This window comes from Berghia stephanieae, chromosome 12 (genome assembly GCF_034508935.2).
Source record: "Berghia stephanieae isolate SIO BIC M18660-M18661 chromosome 12, UCSD_Bste_1.3, whole genome shotgun sequence".
NCBI lineage: Eukaryota > Metazoa > Mollusca > Gastropoda > Nudibranchia > Aeolidiidae > Berghia > Berghia stephanieae.
The window spans coordinates 13,325,570-13,346,332 of NC_088371.1; the positions used below are offsets into that span (position 1 = coordinate 13,325,570).

General features: G+C 36.3%; 1 protein-coding gene across 3 annotated transcripts; it reads right to left on the reverse strand.

Annotated features, from left to right (window-relative positions):
- LOC144957470 (uncharacterized) lies at positions 1 to 10,932 on the reverse strand. 3 transcript variants are annotated; one of them, XM_078888758.1, is made up of 6 exons: positions 10,911 to 10,932; positions 10,406 to 10,534; positions 7,911 to 8,022; positions 4,463 to 4,836; positions 2,860 to 3,046; positions 1 to 370 (listed from the first exon to the last, which is right to left on the reverse strand). In XM_078888758.1, the coding sequence occupies exons 3-6, from the start codon at positions 8,012 to 8,014 to the stop codon at positions 232 to 234; spliced, it is 804 nt and encodes a 267-aa protein (XP_078744884.1). In that variant the 5' UTR covers positions 8,015 to 8,022; positions 10,406 to 10,534; positions 10,911 to 10,932; the 3' UTR covers positions 1 to 231. The 3 variants fall into 3 exon arrangements, with proteins under 3 accessions (XP_078744884.1, XP_078744881.1, XP_078744883.1); XM_078888755.1 differs by lacking the exon at positions 10,911 to 10,932 and adding an exon at positions 10,847 to 10,885; XM_078888757.1 differs by lacking the exon at positions 10,911 to 10,932 and adding an exon at positions 10,847 to 10,883 and having other exon boundaries at positions 10,406 to 10,572.
- Positions 10,933 to 20,763: the final 9,831 nt, after the last annotated feature.

Sequence of the window (20,763 nt, forward strand, 5' to 3'; positions counted from 1 at the left end):
TAAATTTTATGACTTGAAAATATATTTCCAATACGGAGGTTTTCATTTATATTCGTTTTAGGAGAGAAATCAGAAAGCATAAATAAATATTCTATCAATAATTTTGACTATTATTTCTCAAAACTTTTCATTATCTAGGAGAACCAAAATCCTTTTATGTCGTTTGTCGTGAATTCAGGCTATGCTATTTCTCCATCCAAACTGCTCTCAAACCTTGTCCTCGTATTCGTTTTAGTTGCCGTCACTTTCTCCGTCATCTCCATTGTTGTCACCCTCGTTGTCTTTGTCACCATCATTATCATCACCAGCTTCCTCGCTTGACAGCATATCGATGACCGAGATCCCTGCATCTTCGTGCTCAGTACACAATCTGATTTTTTTTTTTTTTTTTTTGAAAATATATTTAAAAATCAATTACATTTTTAGATCAACCTTGCCAACCCCCGGTAACTTTTTGGTATTAATTGAAAATGGAAAATTTAATTTTAAGTAAAAATGCGACACCTCCCCCCCCCCCCCCTTTCTTCTTCTTCTTCTTCTTCTTCTTCTTCTTCTTCTTCTTCTGTTTTTCTTCTTCTTCTTCTTCTTCTTCTTCTTCTTCTTCTTCTTCTTCTTCTTCTTCTTCTTCTTCTTCTTCTTCTTCTTCTTCTTCTTCTTCTGTTTTTCTTCCTCTTCTTCTTCTGCTTCTTCTTCATTGGTCCAGCAGCTTTTTTAAAATTCAACCACATCTGGTCCCCCTTGAAGGTGAACAATTCGTTACCGATGACTCTGCTTTTATCACGAACATAACAGGATCTTAAAACATTTCCGAACCTTCTAGAATGAGACCCACCTGATGGACGTCAGATGCATAACTTTGTAGTTATCGTGCGGTCAAGTGACATTAAAATTAAAAATTGAGCTTTATATAGCGCAATATCCACTAAAAGTGCTCAAAGCGCTTTACATGGGGTCCCTGGTCAACAGCAACATTTAACATGTAGGACGGGACATGACGCCTGTTAGGCGATATTACAATATTTCGGACAAAGACAATGCTGTTAACGGCCAGGTACTCATTTTACACCTGAGTACGGTGAGAGAAAGTGAGTAAAGAGCCTTTTCCAAGGACTCAACTAATGCGCCGAGCGCGAGGCTCGAACCCAGGACCTTCCGATCCGAAAGCGAGTGTCATGCCACTAGACCACATAGCCACACATTGCCAGATTGAATCAATCTCTAAAGGCCACATCTGGTCATCCTTGACCATAGCCAATTCATTGAGACTCATCGCAATTGGCTTCAACAGTCATGCCGTCACTTCCCTCGTAATGACGCATAGTAACTTAGTAACTGGTTCTAAACTATCGGAACAATGGTGGACGCCCTTATGAAATACTTCTCCGACGAGCATAAAAGTATATCCAGAGGAGAAAAACACTATAAATCTGATCATGTTTTGACTTTTATCCATTGTGATTAAATGACATGTGAAAAATTTCTAGTTATCATGAAGAATAAAAAGTACCGATTTTCTTTATTTATAACCAAGCTCCTCGTTGGCTGGGCGGACGTGACATCAGACTATTTAATCCTATTGCATCGAGAAACACCCAATAGGTTCCTTAATATATATTCTTTATTCTCCTCACTTGGTATAAATTTGTTGGTATATATAGAAAAATAGTCCAGTAACTTTATCAGATTTACAGGTCTTGTTATCCAAATAATCATGGTCTTATTGTTGTAATGGAATTCTCTCTAACCCTCTCCTTACCAACCATAAGAAAATTGTCACATTCGTTAACGATGCAACCATAAACATCACAAAATTAAAAGAAAATATTTTGTTATAGCTTTACAAACTTTACACAGTAATTTAGAGCTCCTTTTGCAGGACAATATTATATATTATAGAATTTATTTGTTGCTTTGCTGTTTGAATTACTTAATCTGTTTTTGTTTAGAGTGAGTGTAAAATTTTGGATAAAATTCTGAAAACCGGCTGGTAAGGAGCGGGTTAACTAACCAATGTAAAATACTGTCCACTGCAGCAATGTTAAAATAAACCCATATGTGACCCCTCGTCTCAAAACGGTATTAAGTCGGGATGATAAAGATGCTGAAAATGGAATTTGTAGCCACAAATATCATGCTTAAGTTGAGTTTATATGCTTTATAGAGGAGAAGGAATATCATATTTAACTGTGCTAAATACCAACGTTTCATAGTTTTGACCAGTTTAACTATAATTTGACTTTTTAGCATCTGGTCCATCCCGACATTATACCGTTTTGAGACGTTGGATCACATATTATTTTCCTTTCGTTATCAGACCTACCTGTAAATAACAACACGTCTTAAATCTAACAATATTTTAAGACATTTCCAAATCTTCCGGAATGCGACTCACCTGATGAGCTTTAGATTCAAAATTTTGTTGGCATCATGTGGTCCGGTGATACTGTGGGAGTCAACGTCTAGAACCCACAGCTGGTCATACTTGACAACGCCCTATTCATTGTCACTTACTTACTAACTTACTTACTTACTTACTTACTTACTTACTTACTTACTTATCCGAACCAGCGACCACCTGAGCTCTAGCCCTTCGGTCTTGTGTCATGAGGTAGAAGTTAGACGTCTTTTGTAGTTGTTCCACCTGACTTTGTAGTGTTTACTGATGCATGGATTTGGTGGGAGGAATGTGCATCTCAGGTCTTCAGGAGGTTGACATTCAAGCAAGTGGTGTGTTACTGTTTCATTGGGGTGTTGACATACGGGGCAGGAAGGGGATGTGTCTTTTGTAATCTTGCTTAAACGGCTGTTGAATCTAACAATATTTTAAGACATTTCCAAATCTTTCAGAATGCGACTCACCGGAGGGACTTAAGCTTCAAAACTTTGTTGACATCATGTGGTCCGGTGATATTGTGAGAGTCAACGTCAAAAACCCACATCTGGTCATACTTGAGGACGCCCAGTTCAGTGTCACTGACTTCAATAGCAGCGTGAAGGTTGCAGGGAATGGCTGTGCCTTCAAAGGAACCCGTTTTAATTACCTCTCCTGAAAAATAGGTTTTGAGCATTTTTTTAACATATCGTCTAAATATGGTACTATATCTGAATGTACCATATGATGAAAAGTGAATTTGTAACATATCGCCTCAAAACGGTATGATTTCAGTGTGAACAAAATAAATCTAATTAAATTCCTTTTAATCATCCCAAAGGAGAAAATTTGTATTTAGGGTCTATTCCAAAGGAAGACTGGAATACCCAGGCGTCAGTCGCAGTACAGCGCCGCAAAGTGAGCTAGGGGTAGATGACTTGCTCAAAGCCACACAGTGCAACGGCAGGTGATCGAACTCGTTACCTTTTGGGCACGAAGCGAAGACCGTACCGTTGAGCCACTGTGCTCAGTAGTAGTAGTAGTAGTAGTAGTAGTAGTAGTAGTAGTAGTAGTAGTAGTAGTAGTAGTAGAAGTAGTAGTAGTAGTAGTAGTATTAGTAGTAGTAGTAGTAGTAGTAGTAGTAGTAGTAGTAGTAGTGGTTGTAGTAGTAGTGGTAGTAGTAGTAGTGGTAGTAGTAGTAGTAGTAGTAGTAGTAGTAGTAGTAGTAGTAGTAGTAGTAGTAGTAGTAGTAGTTGTTGTTGTTGTTGTTGTAATAGTAGTAAAAGTAGTAGTAGTAGTAGTAGTAGTAGTAGTAGTAGTAGTAGTAGTAGTAGTAGTAGTAGTAGTTGTAGTAGAGTAGTAGTAGTAGTAGTAGTAGTAGTAGTAGTTAGTAGTAGTAGTAGTGGTGTAGTAGTAGTGTAGTAGTAGTGGTATAGTAGTTAGTAGTAGTAGTAGTAGTAGTAGTAGTAGTAGTAGTAGTAGTAGTAGTATTGTTGTGTAGTAGTAGTAAGTAGTAGTAGTAGTATTGTGTAGAGTAGTAGTAGTAGTAATAGTAGTAGTAGTAGTAGTATAGTAGTAGTAGTAGTGTAGTATGTAGTAGTAGTTAGTAGTAGGTAGTAGTAGTAGTAGTAGTAGTAGTATGTAGTAGTAGTAGTAGTAGTACTAGTAGTAGTAGTAGTAGTAGTAGTAGTAGTAGTAGTAAATAGTAGTAGTAGTAGTAGTAGTAGTAGTAGTAGTAGTAGTAGTAGTAGTAGTAGTAGTAGTAGTAGTAGTAGTAGTAGTAGTAGTAGTAGTAGTAGTAGTAGTAGTAGTAGTAGTAGTAGTAGTAGTGTAGTAGTAGAGTAGTAGTAGTAGTTAGTAGTATGTAGTAGTAGTAGTAGTAGTAGTAGTAGTAGTAGTATAGTAAGGTAGTAGTAGTAGTAGTAGTAGTAGTAGTAGTAGTAGTAGTAGTAGTAGTAGTAGTAGTAGTAGTTGTTGTTGTTGTTGTTGTTGTTGTAATAGTAGTAGTAGTAGAAATGGGTGCTGTGATGGTCTTTTTAGTATGGCAATTTTAAAGCTCAAATATGTTTTGAAGATATAGAGATGGTTTACTTTTATCATGGTCGAAGACAACGTAGTTACAGAATTTCATTAAATAGCTTAAGTGGCCCACAGATGTGGCGGCGTCCACGCCGTTCATGAGGTTTAATTCGGAGTTCCATTCATCATCATTGTCACCATAGACGATGTCGTAGGGCCCATAGGTTGAACCTCTCCAGCTTGAGTAGTAGGAGTACGTGGCGGCCTCAAAGAAAATTGGGTACCACTTGTCGTACCAGGAGTCCCCATCCTTCCACATTAAGGCCGCGTCAAGTCTGCCCAAACCGCCCCATTCATCATGTTTGTTGCCGATGTCAACCTCCTTGTTGTCATCGTCCAGGGTGATGTAGTCCGGCCCTACGAAAAGGTAGTTGATGTCGTTATATCTAGAGGAAGATAAAAAAAAGAATAGATGGATCGAAGTTGACGTCACTCAGGTCTTTGTTATGGTTTTTGCCATCCACGTTGATAAGAAATTCTCACTGAACTGCATTATATGGACTATAAAAGTTCATGGTTACTCATAGTCTTGTGTGTTGGTTAATACGCTTCAACAGTCATGACATCACTTCCCTCGTAATGACGCATGGTAACTTAGTAACTGGCTCTAAACTATCGGAACAATGGCGGACGCCCGTATTAAATATTTCTCCGACGAGCATAAAAGCGTATCCAGAGGAAAAAAAATATAAATCTGATCATGTTTTAACTTTTATACATTCTGATCACAAGACATGAAAAGTTCTATAAAAGTTCTATAAAAGCTCTCTATAAAAAGTACTGATTTTCTTTGTTTAGAACCACGATGGCCACCGTTGCTGGGCGACCTGACATCAGAGTATTGAATCCATTTGACGTCACTCAGGTCTTTTTAATTGTTTTTGCCATCCACGTTTATGAGTAATTCTCACTGAACTGTATTATCCAGACTATAAAAGTTCATGGTTTTACACATAGTTTGTGTGTTGGTCAATTATAAATTGAATTCAATAGCCTGGCGTTACGTCGCCCAGCAACGACGAGCAGCATGGTTCTAAACAAAGAAAATCGGTACTTCTTCATCTTCATGCTGGCTAGAACTTTTCATATGTCATGTGATCAGAATGCATAAAAGGCAAAACATGATCAGATTTATAATGTTTTTCTCCTCTGGATACACTTTTATGCTCGTCGGAAAGGTATTTCATAAGGGGGTCCGCCATTGTTCCGATAGTTTAGAGCCAGTCATAAAGTTACTCTGCTTCATTACGGGGGAAGTGACGTCACAACTATTGAAGCGTATTTTGTGAGCTTCTTAGACAAGCACATCTATTTTTTCTAGAAGGTTGGATAGGTATTATTGTGGAGACGCATCATAGCAACGGCATGCATGCCGCTTTATCGGAACGCTCATTACCAAGTCTCTGTGATAGTGTTATTATAGCTCTCTCTCTCTCTCTCTCTCTCTCTCTCTCTCTCTATCTCTCTCTCTCTCTCTCTCTCTCTCTATCTCTCTCTCACACACACAAACACACACACACTCTCTCTCTCTCTCACTCTCTCTCTCTATCACTCTCTCACTCTCTCTCTCTCTTACTCAATCTCTCACTCTCTCCCTTTCTCTCTCTCACTCTCACTCTCTCTCCATCTCTCATTCTCTCACTCTCTCCCTTTCTACCTCTCTCTCACTCCCTCCCTCTCTTTCTCTCTCTCTCTCTCTCTCTCTCTCCCTCCCTCTCTCTCTCTCTCTCTCTCTATCTATCTATCTCTCTCCTCTCTCCTCTCTTTCTCTCTCTCTCTCTCTCTCTCTTCTCTCTCTTCTCTTTCTTCTCCTCTCTCTCTTCTCTCTCTCTCTCTCTCTCTTATATATATATATATATATATATATATTATATCTTTCTTTCTCTCTCTTTCTCTCTCTAGTCTGCTATGAGAAGTATTCATTCGTACATAAAAGAAACTAGAGTAATTATTTAGAGCAATATCCATAAACCGTGCTCCAAGCGCTTTACAAGTGGTACCTAGCAAGCAGCAACATTTATCATGTAGGGCGCGACATGACGCCTGTTAGGCGATATTACATTTTTTGCGGACAGAGGCAAGAATGTGAACGGCCGGGTACTCATTTTACACCTGAATAAGGTGAGAGAATGTGGATAAAGAGCCTTTTTCAAGGATTCAACTATGCGCCGCTCAGAGCGGGTCTCGAACCCAAGACCATTCTATCAACAAATAAAGAAAAAAGACCTTCCAATCCGAAATCAAGAGCCATACCACTAGACCACATAGTAGCAGAGAGAGAGAGAGAGAGAGAGAGAGAGAGAGAGAGAGAGAGAGAGAGAGAGAGACGGATCGCGAGTGAATTCGGGAATTCTGTAAGAAATTTTGCATTTGTTAGGTCTTGTCAATGCTCAAAGTAAATCTCATATTTGTTATCCCTACTGATGTTGCACCACAAACAATACAACAAGTTGAATGTTTCAAATATTTAGGCTTCAATGTAACATCCAATGGAAAATCAGATTGTGAAATAAAGAAAAGAATAGGTATGGCGAAGAATGCATTCAACCAGCTGCCTGATACAATTATGAAAAACATGAATATTAGCATGAAAACAAAAATCAAAGTCTTGGATTGCTATGTACTGTCTGTGCTGCTATATGGTTGTGAGAGCTGGACCATAAACAAGACCATGGTTAAAAGACTGGAGGCAGCGGAAATGTGGTTTTATAGAAGAATGATGAGGGTGTCATGGCTGGAAAGGAAAAGAAAAGAAGAAATTTTAGAAATGGCAAACAGAAAAAGATCACTGATAACAAAAATCATCAAACGCCAAATAGAATTTTTAGGACACATTATCCGCCACCCTGGTTTGGAAGTACTCGCCTTGACTGGAAAGATGAATGGAAAAAGAATAAGAGGAAGACAAAGAATAACTTATTTGAAAGGGATAAGAACTTCAGATGGGGCTGAGAAAGGTGGCGCTTCTTTAATAAAATTGGCAAGAGATAGATCAGCTTGTTGGAAGATGACCTCCGACGTCTGCTTCAGATATGGAACTACATGATGATGATGATGATTGATGCTACGCGTGTAGGTAAAATACTTACAACATTCACCAGCCGGATATAACGTACACAAAACTATGTGTAACCTTGGATGTTTATTGTCTAGTTGATTTAATGGTTGTCGTAAAACAATAACAACGAGCTCAATGGCGTCAACTTCTTTCCTTATGTCCTTAAAGTTGACGTCACTCGGGTCTTTGTTATTGTTTTTTGCCATCCGCGTTTATGAGTAATTCTCACTAAAATGTATTAACCAAACTATAAAAGTTCCAGGTTACACATAGTTTTTTGTGTTGGTTCGTTATAATTCCGGATGGCAATGTTTTGAGCTTCTTAGCCAAACGCATACTATCCATATATAGTATAAAGACCTGAATGACGTCAACTTCATTCTATCTATATTATTGTTTTACCTGATAGCTGCGTCCACAGTTCGGCACAGGTCTTTCTTATTGGCAACATATGCGAACGACGCATGGATAAGAAACAGAATTGCTGAGAAAGATCTAAAGTCCATGATGAACCCTATTGGAAACAAAGAAAAATGGATTATAATAATATTAATGTGGATAAAAGAAATGAATAGATTAGTCAGTAAATGAGAGACGTTCTAGTAAATGGTCCACGTATCATTTTTCATAGAAATAGGGGGGGGGGATGGGAATTGAGCTTTTATATAGCGCAATATCCACTAAACGTGCTCAAAGGACTTTACAAGGGGTCCCTGATCAACAGCAACACTTAACATGACGACAGTTAGGCGATATTACAACTCTTTTGTTTCGGACAGAGACAACGCTGTTAACGGCCAGGTACTCTCCTTACAACTGAGTACGGTGAGAGAATCTGAGTAAAGAGTCTTTTCCAAGGACTCAACCATGCGAGGATGGAACCCAGGGCCTTCCGATCCGAAAGCGAGTGTCATTCTACAAGATCACATAGCCGCACAGTAGGAACACAGTGTGAAGTCAAAAAATCAGTTCCAAACTCATTGGAAGTGTAATAATATATGCATATACATACTGCCACAATAAATATAAAAAGTAATAAACAAAAATGAATATAACAGCAAAAAAAACCTAACACGGAACGTTTCGGGCTCAAACCCCTTCTTCAGCCAACAACAAAAAACGATAAAGACATAAATACATTACTAAATTCCGGAAAGAAAAATCGCAGAGCTGCAGAGATTTAATAATAAAGACCTGACTGGGTGTGGTTATGTGGTCTAGTGGTATGACACTCGCTTATGGATTGGAAGGTCCGGGGTTCGAACCTCGCCCGGCGCATAGTTGAGTCCTTGGAGAAGGCCCTTTACTCACATTCTCTCACGTACTCGGTCGTTAACAGCGTTGTCTTTGTTCGAAAATATGTTAATATCGCCTAACAGGCGCCATGTCCCATACTAAATGTTAAATGTAGCTGTTGGCCAGGGACCACTTGTAAAGCGCTTTGAGCACTTTAGTGGAGATTGCTATATAAAAGCTCAATTTAAAAGTTTAATTTAAGGGGTGATAAATTCAAAAGTTATATTTCAAGGTGTAAAACTAAATTTAGACAACATTCTTTACATCATCGCACAGTCAACATTCGGGATTTAGCATTCAATTTGGAAACACAAGTTCTGTTGACCAATTTAAGAAATTGATCGACAAAGAATTGAATTCATTAACTCACTCAATCCTAGAGATTTTTACTACTTTTCAAAAGTGGAAAAAATGTATTAAAAATAAGCATGTACATAGATAGTTTTATTCAGCTACCATTAACATATAAAAACTAAAAATATTAGCTTTGATACTACACCTCTAATTTGTCTCAGAAAAATGTAATAAATCGGCATGGGGTAAAAGTAACTCAAGTAAACTACGGATATAGTCGGTGTTAGGGTTGAGTGAGTTAAGATAAGACTATGAATTATGTGTCATAATCAAACACAAATTAATGTGATTCACACAGCCTGTTTCAATATCAAGACACGGGTAACTCATTAACAACAAAAGATGAAGTGAGTAGGAAAGTGCCAGAAGACAATAGAGAATTTTAAAAATTCGCGGCGGTGTTGGGGATTTGAACCCGCGACCTTACTGGTACGACAACTCCGCCTGGCCGGTGAGAGCGTGACTCTACCGTATGAGCTATCCACGATCCCAGAGTGGGCGTGTCCCAGTTGCCAACTGGGACACGCCCACTTATGTAAGAGCCAGTATAGATAGAATGCGCTTGGCTAAGAAGCTCACAACATTGCCATCCGGAAGTATAATGAACCAAGACTCAAAACTGTGTGTAACCATGAACGTTAATAGTCAGTCAGGTTAATACAGTAAGTCATTGAAAGGATATATAGACTATCTATCCTCTTTAGCCTTTTAGAGGATAAGATATGATAAGATATGATAAGATAAAAAAGAAGACCGATCAAAATTAGGAAATTAATTATTTTTCGAAGTTATAAAAATTTTTAAAAACACATTACTTCAATGAAGGCATTGTGTTTGACTCGGGTTTTTATTTAACAAGCTGAAAAGGGGGCGAAGTGGCCGAGTGGTTAAGGCATTGCACTGTGATCCGGAAGGTTCACGGTTCAGGCACTTTTGTTGTTGTTTTTTTTTCCTTAGGCAAGATTATTAACCCCTAAATTTGCTCACTTGGACAACATGTGTGATTCCTGTTGACATCAAACATCTTGTTTGATGAATTATCTATATCCCTTCATGGAATGCCCTAGGCGATGACATCTTATGATGTCATGGAGGAAGGGCATTATTTTTTTTAAGCTGAAAATGCAATTCAAGAATAATGCCTATCTAATATAATATGTATACTTGACATGTTTATTTATATATATATATATATATATATATATATATATATATATATATATATATATATATATGTTAATACTCACCGATATTAAGCACGATAAGAAACACACACAGACGGACGAATCGAATGAAAATGGTAAATTTACCAAATCAATTTGATATTTATACTCAAACCGCTTCAAAAGCTACATTATATCTAAACTATCCTTTGTCTGCCCAAAAAAAAAAAAAAAAATGCCGAATTTTATTTCTAAAATAAATACACAATTTTTAGAAAAATTTTGGCCAGAAAACTCTTCCTTCGAATATTGATCGATCCAGGTGACCCCTTCTTTTCCAAAAATCTCAAGCTCGGGACATCCTCCAAGTTTCAAGTTTGAGAACGTTTGACAAGATAAGGGTCATTTTTTTTATCGGTCTAAGTTTGAAGGATGAGTTTTATGGCCAAATTTTTAAGATACGTATTTTTTTAGTATGGCTGATTAGTGGTTAATTATTAAAATAATAATATGCCATTAAAATACTTTAAACGGAACGTTTTAATAGATAGTAGTGAAAGAAACTGTGTAGTCATGAATGTATTCACACATGAATAAATATCATTCGGTTTTATATAATTATTATGCTACGTTTGAACAATAAATGTTACAGTCCTGGCGAGCTCTAACTCTCAAACATTCCATTATGGTAATTAATCCAGTTGGATTGCCAACTAGGACACGCCCACTTATGTCAGAGCCAGTAAAGATTTATATAGTTTGCGCTTGGCTAAGAAACTCACAACATTGCCATCCGGAAGTATAACGGACCAACACACAAAACTATGTGTAACATTGAATGTTTATAGTCTGGATGAAACAGTTTAGTGAGAATTACTCATAAACGTAGATGGCAAAAAACAATAACAAAGGCCCGAGTGACGTCAACTTCATTCTATCTATAGAATGCGCTTGGCTTAGAAGCTCACAACATAAGTATAAAGTATAATGAACCAAGACACAAAACTGTGTGTAACCATGAACGTTAATAGTCAGGTTAATACAGTTTAGTGAGAATTACTCATAAACGTGGATGGCAAAAAACAATAACAAAGACCTGAGTGACGTCATGTTCGAACTATCTTCCACTGAAAAACTCATGATATTTTGCATCTTTGACTAAAATATCATGAAAAAATATGTTGATTTGTTGCTTCCGGCTAGCGAACGTTATGTTTATTTAACTATACCCACAACATCAATATATAGATAGATGAAGTTGACGTCACTCAGAACTTTCTTATTGTTTTTTGCCATCCATTTTTATGAGTAATCCTCACTAAACTGAATCAACCAGACTATAAACTTTCAAGGTTACACATAGTTTTGTGTTTGGTGTGTTATACTTCCGGATGGCAATGTTGTGAGCTTATTATCCAAGCGTACAGCACTTTAATTCCGCAACTGGCAGTCTAAAAAGAATGACAAGGAAGGAAGTGACGTAAACGTCATCCATACATTGGCGTCACTCAGTTCTTTCTTATTAGTTTTGCATCGCCATAGAGGTGATTAATTCTCATTAATATTTATTTAATTGCTGGAAATGGATTCAGGTGAAATACTTACCAGTTTTGTCCGCCAGAGCGATCGCGCCAAAAAAACATTGTGTGTAACTTTTAATCTGTAAGAGGGATTTAATGAGAAATTATCAACCAACTGGCGGTCAATCAAAAACCAATGTCAAAATAGCTGAGTGACGTCAAGATTCATTCATTGTTTTGATGGCGGGAAGAAACAATGGTGGAATATAAAGGAAAGATGGCTTGGGTGAATGGAAAGAGATGGGAAGATGGCGCAGAGCAGTAGAAGATTTGGGGAGAGTTTGGTCGTCTTATATCATTATTATTATTATTATTATTATTATTATTATTATTATTACTATTATTATTATTATTATTATTATTACTATTATTATTATTATTATTATTATTATCATTATTATTATTACTACTACTTATTATTATTATTATTATTATTATATTATTATTATTATTATTATTATATTATTATTATTTATTATTATTATTATTATTATTATTATTATTATTATTATTATTATTATTATTATTATTATTATTATTATATTATTATATTATTATTATTATTATTATTATTATTATTATTATTATTATTATTATTATTATTATTATTATTATTATTATACTTTATTATACTTTAACGTATTACAATAATAGAAACGAAGAACAAAGGGATGATATTCGACGTGGCCATTATTGCGTAGTTGTAGTTAATGGTACGCGGTACTTTCAAAGCCAGGTCATTCGTACATATGGAATATTATAACAATGAACTAATTATATATGCATCTGTTGCCCTTTTGCTTTGAGTCCGTTCCCGTTTGTTATTCACTGAATTAAAATAAAGAACACAAAACGTGTTAATGATAAAGATCGTGACATTGGGGAAAAAGGTATAATATGAAAAACAAGAATGGTTGTGGTAGAATACTTTTACATACCAAAGGAAATACCTGCAATATTTGAGAAGAAATAAAGACTATAACGAACAGGCATTCGTCTATTTTTAAATTATTATACTTCTATATAATGGAAATTAACATAGATCGAGACGAATCTTTTGAGCCACCAGTCTGGCAGTAAATAAACTCTCAAACCTGGGACTCGGAGTCCCAGGTTTAAGAGTGAGTTTTTGTAAGGATGAGGGTCATTTAAATCGATCGATATTTGATACTTCAATCATTTTTAATAAGGAAAGTAGTCATAGTTTAAACGACATGCTGGTACCATCAACATACATCATATAAAAAGGGCTACGATATTGTTATTACAAGTATAAAACGTATTTTCAATAGTGTTAATGGGATTAATGGGTTTAAGCAACAGTAACTTTGAATTTTGTGGGAATCGTCAAAATATTATTATTAAAATGGAACTATTATTTTTGTGAATCCATCTGATGTTCATAGTAAAAGCATGCCAGAAAGCTCTAACTCATATATACGTATATATATATATATATATATATATATATATATATATATATATATATATATATGTATATATATATGTATATATATATATATATATGTATATATATATATGTATATATATATATATATATATATATATATATATATATATATATATAAAATATATATATTCGTTCGATTTTCTTGTTGGCGACAATTGTAATTTTTAGCTTATTTGGTTTAAATACATTGGAGATTTTTGTAAAATTTCAACTGGGGGTTTTTGTTTTGTTTTTGGGTGTTTTTTTTTTTTTTTGTTTTTGTTTTTCTTGTTTGTTTTGTTTTATTTTTTTTAAGGGGGGGGGGGGGGTATCTGCATATGGCTAATCCGACGTCTCCGTAGAGTCCGATATGTGTGTTGTTGAGATGTAATAGCAGGTAGAAGCCGATCAACTCGCATGTTTCGGCACCGTTGAAATAGCCCATAGTCACGTCGACGACTGATTTTGTTTTTCTATTAGAATGAGTTTTTACAATACTCAACTATGGACATCAAAAATGCTAACATACATTAATTTTTAAGTGAATGTTGTATATCAAAGGGTTGTTGTTATGTTAATTAATGTATTGTTACTGTTAATGCTAAGCTTTGTAACACTCTAAAAATATAAGTATGGCATAATTATGATCGCGATATAATCATTGCTGACTATTAAGTAGTAATAGCTGAAATGAATAATATTATTACTTTAACAAAACATTATGAATATCAGCATTGTTGTTTAAATAATTCTTTTTCAAACTAAAACAGTTGGATAAAATACAGCATAATTGCCAATTCAAAAATGCCACCTATTGTCACCGCAGCTCATTTTATGGAAATTCCCGGAGTACAAGGTAATGATATCTTAACAAAGTATCCCGAATACAAACGCAAACTTTATAGATCGTATGCGCTTGGCTAGGAAGCTCACAATATTGCCATCCGGAAATACAACGGGCCAACACACAAAACTATGTGTAACCTTAAACGTTTATAGTCTGGATAATACTGTTTAGTGAGAATTACTCATAAACGCGGATGGCAAAAAAAAAACAATAACAAAGACTAGAGTGTCGTCAACTTTGATCTCTCTATATGTGACCCACTGCCTCGAGAAGGCAAACTGTATTATGTCGGGATGTACCAGATGCTAAAAATTCGAATTATAGTTAAACTGGTCAAAAATATGAATTGTTTGTATTTAGCACAGTAAAATATGATATTCCGTCTTCTCTATAAAGCATATAAACTCAACGTAAGCATAATATTTCTAGCTACAAATTCCATTTTCAGCATCTTAATCATCCTGACTTAATACCGTTTTGAGACGAGGGGTCACAAATGTGAATTTAAAGTTAAAATAATCAGAGATATAACAATTTACATTTTCATTCGATTAAGAGAGTATTTTCTTTTCTTCTCAGTAGTCTTTCGGAGAGCTCTTTGGTCCATGAAGTCGGTTGCCATCGCGTAAAGCGGACGAAAAGGAATGAGATTAGCGGAAGAGTAGCGTCCATTGATTGGACATCAACTTACAGAGAGAACGTCAAAATGGTTTTGCGCATGCGTCTCTCTCATCCTCGCTTCGGTGAAGTGTCTCATGCCGCTTTCACCGGAAGCGGGCACGAGAGACGCATGCGCACAACCAACATGACGTTCTCTCTCTAATAACTTTTCCGCCGGTGACGTCCAATCAAGGGACGCTACTCTTCCGCTAATCGCATTCCCTATAGCAATCGTTTGCTATCCTCTTGATAGTTTTTTTTAATGCTTTTGTCATCTAGCCCCAAAACGTCGCAAAATGCGCGTTTTCACTACCTTTACGACGATAAATTCTAAGGACTTTTCAATAAAAAATTGTATTTGGGGCCACCTGTGACGAACGATTTTCTTTCACTGCGTGTTTCTTTATCATTCGTCAGCGTCTCATTCAAAACCACTTCAAACCTAGTGGACGAGACATATATTTGCCAAGGCAGATTAACACCTCCAGTAAGATACTCAAAACATGGACAGTCTTTTTCCAATAAAGCTCTAAATTTTTCTAACGAAAATTTTGGTCGTTAGGTGGGAAACCTTTCCATTGTATAAGGAACACTCACTTTCAGCTTAAGGGTTATTTACCTGTTCAAGTTGTCTGCCCATTGTATCCATACCTCTTGCTAATTACCTTTTCCAAACAAGACTCCAACGTGCATATGCCCTGAGGTTCTTGTCTCGTTCAAGAGTAGCTAAAATTGCAATTAAGGCCTAGCTCTCCGGTAATTCTCTGTTACTCCGTATTAATCAAAGCGTATGAATATCATTGGTTATCTTAAACAGGAACATTCTTCTGATTGGCTATTCCCATAATCTCAACGCGGTCCTTTAAATCACAAAATCAAATTCATCTCTGAATCGAATCACACACACGCTAAGAATCCCAAGAAAGAAGAACTATCTCCCCAATTTCAAACTTGTAAAAGTTTTTCTTCTATTTCGACTGAAGGTAAACTGAATTATTGGTTAACATTCAAAGTGGAACGAGATATTACTGTGAATTCAATTTAATCTATTATTAACATTATAGTTTGTGTATATATTTTAATTGTGTTATTTCATGGATGTTCGTAAGTTGGAATACCTGTACAAAACTATATTTATATGTATCTTACACTATAGTTAACATTTGTTTATGATCTATGCTATTATTTCATTTATATTCAATATGTATATTGCTTGAATGTCTGTACCCTATCGCCAATCGCCGGCCACACATCATAACCTCAATTATAATTAATAAAAATAAATAAAGAAATACCAGGGACACAACCCTGTTAAATTCTCATCATGTAAGATAGCTCGCCTGTCAGTTGATGTTTGATACATATATACTAACTCCCATTATCATGGAGTTACTGCTTCTCCTTGCCTTTGTCGGCAAATAAAGGCTATTATGATGTGTCGCTCAAGGACGATTCGGTGGCGAAAGACAAACTCGATTGGCTCTAAGACCTTGTTGTTTAACTCTTAATTGAAGGTCCTTGTCCTTGTCCTTGAAGCACCCAGCCCGTGCCGAATCCATGCCTCCCAGTCTTTGCATCGTGGTAAACCCCTGATGTCAGTCGCTTACTACAACACACTGTTGTGAAGTCCAGAAAACCCTGCAAGCAGGCGCCAACCCTGGAACTAGCTGATACATTTGCCTCAGTCAAGCAAGCCGGCAGGATAAAGATAAGCCAAACGGGCTTATACCATTTTCAAATGCATTTTCCACAGACACAGATGATTAGAAACTAACTCAATCAATCAATCGTAAATGAATCAATAAATAAATCAATAGATAAATTAATAATAAATTAGATTCACTCAATTAGAGATATTCTTCCTGATATTAAATAAATACTTATTCTTTCTATCTTGTCCTGTAACAATCTAATCAAACGTTATGTATAGAATTGTTATTATTGAATTGGGCGTTACTATTGTCTTGACTCACGTGTTATTAATACAATTAAGTTATAAGGGACCCTAAGGCAATTCTTAATCACCCCTAGATTAAACCTGAGCCGTTTGTGGTATAGGTTGAGTGGCGCAGCTGGTAACGAGAGCCATAGCGCGCATACTAGTTCGAATCCAGACCATTGAGCTATCGGTTGGACTCGATCCCACAAAAATAATACACAACCCGCCACACCACCTATTTTTCGAATCTTCATAATGTTCTGCACCCATTTGTGTACTTTGTTTGCTGGTTACAAAAAGTGCACAAAACGCACGGAACGGGCCGCTAAGCGAACGGACGATAGGACGCTAGTCTATCGCAAAATACTTCCGTCAGATCTAACAGAGCCAGCTATCTAATCACTGCTGTGTGGATAAGGAGGTCAGACCAAAACAACAACAACATTGTTACCGCACGACATCGCATATTTTTGGCTGTGAATATAATTTTCACCACCTCAATTGGATTCAATAGTCTGATGTCACGTCATCCAGCAACGGCGGCCATCGTGGTTCTAAACAAAGAAAATCGGTACCTTTTATTCTTCATGCTGGCTAGAACTTTTCATATGTCTTGTGATCAGAATGTGTAAAAGTCAAAACATGATCAGATTTATGTTGTTTTTTTTTCCTATGGATACGCTTTTATGCTAGTCGGATAAATATCTCATATGGGCGTCCGCCATTGTTCCGATAGTTTAGAGTCAGTTACTAAGTTACCATGCCTCATTACGAGGGAAGTGACGTTACAACTGTTGAAGCGTATTGTCCTTATATATATAATACTGTCTTGAGGCGTTTGATCACAAATATCAAACAAACGCTTATAGATATTTTCTTTCCTTGTAATTACAACTTTGTGGCTATGTGGTCTTGTGGTATGACCCTCGCCTTCGTATCGGGGAGGTCTGGGGTTCGAGACCCGTTCTGAGTGGTGCATAGTTGAGTCCTTGGAAATTTGTTTTCAATTTTTGATAATGATTTTAGGTGGGGATGTTTTTTTTAATTATTCCGGTTTGTTTTTTTTGTTTTGTTGTTTTTTGCTTGTTTGGTTTGTTGTTTTTTTTTTAAATATGTTTGTGTGATTCGTTTCTTGATTATTATTTTTTTTTGGGGGGGGGGGGGGGAGTTGTTTTTGTCTTTTGTTCTTTTTTTTTTTTTTGGGGGGGGGGGGGGAGAGGGGGGGGGGGCTGGTTATTGGGTTGTTTTTTTTTTTTGTTGTTGTTTTTTTTTTTTTTTTTGTCTTTGCTTGTGTGTGTTTTTTTGTTTTTTTCATTGGGGGGGGGGATGTTTGTTGTTTATTTTTTATTGTTGTTTTTACTCTTTTTTTTCTTTCTTTCATTTTCATTTTAGTTTCTGTTCTCTTTTGTCTAGACTACGGCAGACATGAATAATGTCAAAAAGCTGAGTAATAATTTATATAATATTATGCATATTCATCGGTTCTTATTCTTTATCGATTTCAAATAATTGTGTCTGTTTAATAAATTTAAAACAATAATAGAATGACTTAATTCTCCAGAATAGATTTCTAAAGTTGCTATTCATAATTTTAATACGACTGGAAAGACCCGTGGCAGCCTGTATAGTAAAAATTATTAAAATGCCAATTAAAATTAATAAATACAAAATAAAATTCCCTTTATTCATCCAATAGGGGAATTTTTTTTTCTCAAGTGTCTATTCAAAGGGAAGACTAGAATAACCCAGGCGCCAGCCGCAGTGTAGCGCCGAACATTGAGCTAGAGCGAGGTGACTTGCTCAAGACCACACAGCGCAGTGGCGGGTGTTCGAACTCGGTACCTTCCGGGTCGAAGCGAAGCAATACGATGGTTTACAATGATTGATAAGGATGAGAATTTGGTTTCATATTCCAGTAGGTTGGTTGTCTTGTTGCTGATTTTTGTCTGGTCTCTCTCTCTCTCTCTCTCTCTCTCTCTCTCTCTCTCTCTCTCTCTCTCTCTCTCTCTCTCTCTTCTTTTCTTTTTTTTTTTTTTTTCTCTCTCTCTCTCTTTCTCTCTCTCTCTATCTCTCTCTTTCTCTCTCCTTCTCTCTCTCTATCTCTCTTCTCTTTCTCTCTCTCTCTCTCTCTCTCTCTCTCTCTCTCTTCCCCCCCCTCTCTGTTATATTATATATATATATATATATTTATATATTTTATATATATTATATTTTTATATATATAATATATTATTATATATATATATCTTTCTCTACCCACCTTTCTCTCTATCTCTATCTCTCATTTTGTCTCTCTTTCTCTCTCCCTCTATCTTTCTCTCTGTCTCTCTTTCTCTCTCTTTTTCTTTCTCTCTTTCTCTGTCTCTCTTTCTCATTCTCTCTCTGTCTCTCTTTCTCTCTTTCTCTCTTTGTCTTTCTCTCTCTTTCTCTTTATCTCTATTTCACTCTTTCTCTGTATCTCTTTCTATCTATCTCTCTATCCTTCTCTCTCTCTCTTTCTCTCTTTCTTTGTATCTCTTTCTGTCTCTCTCTTTCTCTCTCTCTCTTTCTCTCTTTTTCTGTCTCTCTTTCTCTCTATATATCTCTCTTTTTATCTCTCTCTGTGTACTCTGTCTCTCTCACTCTCCCTCTCTCTCTCTCTCTGTCTCTCTCTCTCTCTGTCTCTCTTTCTCTCTCTCTTTCTCTATCTCTCTCTCTCTTTCCATCTATCCATCTATGTATCTATCTCTGTCTGTCTCTCTCTTTCTCTTCTCTCTCTCTCTCTCTCTCTCTCTCTCTCTCTCTCTCTCTTTCTTTCTTTCTTTCTTTCTCTGCTTCTCTCTCTGTCTCTCTCACTCTTCCCTCTCAATCCATCTATCTATCTATCTATCTACCTATCTATCTATCTGTCTCTCTCTCTCTCTCTCTCTCTCTCTCTCTCTCTTTCTCTTTCTTTCTTTCTCTCTTTCTTTCTTTCTCTCTCTCCCGCCCAAGGCTATGAATATAGAACACGTAAAGTGTCAGAACTGCCCAATTATCCGCGGCTTTTTGGCCCACTTTCACATTTCAACTACATACTAGTATTTACATGTACATGGAGGTGTTATATTACTCACTGATTGAGCATCACCCAGTGTTGAAAATGCGCGTTATAAATGTCATGTATTATTATTGTGACCATATCTTTTATTTGGGGGTTAACTTATTTGTTTGTTTGTTTTTTGTTCTGTTTTTTTTTTTTTTTTTTTTTTTTTGTTTTTGTTTTTGTGTTTTGTTTTTGTATTTTGGTTTGTTTTTGTGTCTTTTTTTCAAGACTAACGGCAGATAATATACAAGATGTGAAAAGTTGAAAACGACTATCTATACAATATGCAAATTCATCAATTTTTTTTCGTCTACCCTTTTATCTGGACATTTCTAAAACTCAATCCTCAACAACAGTTTTGTAAAGTTTCTATTTATCATTTTAAAACACCTGGCAAGGTCCGTGACAGCCCGTATGATCCATAAAGTTGTAAAAATTCCGAACTGAAGTTCTATTGGATAACTACAATAAGATGGTTTATGATCTGATCAGGATGAATGATAAGTATTAGAATTTAGTGTCATAGACCAGTGGGTGGTCGCATTATGTCGTTGCTGCATTTTGTCTGATTTCTCTCTCTCTCTCTCTCTCTCTCTCTCTCTCTCTCTCTCTCTCTCTCTCTCTCTCTCTCTCTCTCTCTCTCTCTCTCTCTCTACTTATCTGTCAATCTCTTTCTTTCTCTTTCTTACTCGTAAACACACACACACACAATCTCTCTCTCTCTCTCTCTCTCTCTCTCTCTCTCTCTCTCTCTCTCTCTCTCTCTATCTATCTATCTATCTATCTATCTATCTATCTATCGATCTATCTCTCTCTCTCTCTCTCTCTCTCTCTCTCTCTCTCTCTACCTACCTATCTGTCTATCTCTTTCTTTCTCTTTCTTACTCACTCACACACACACA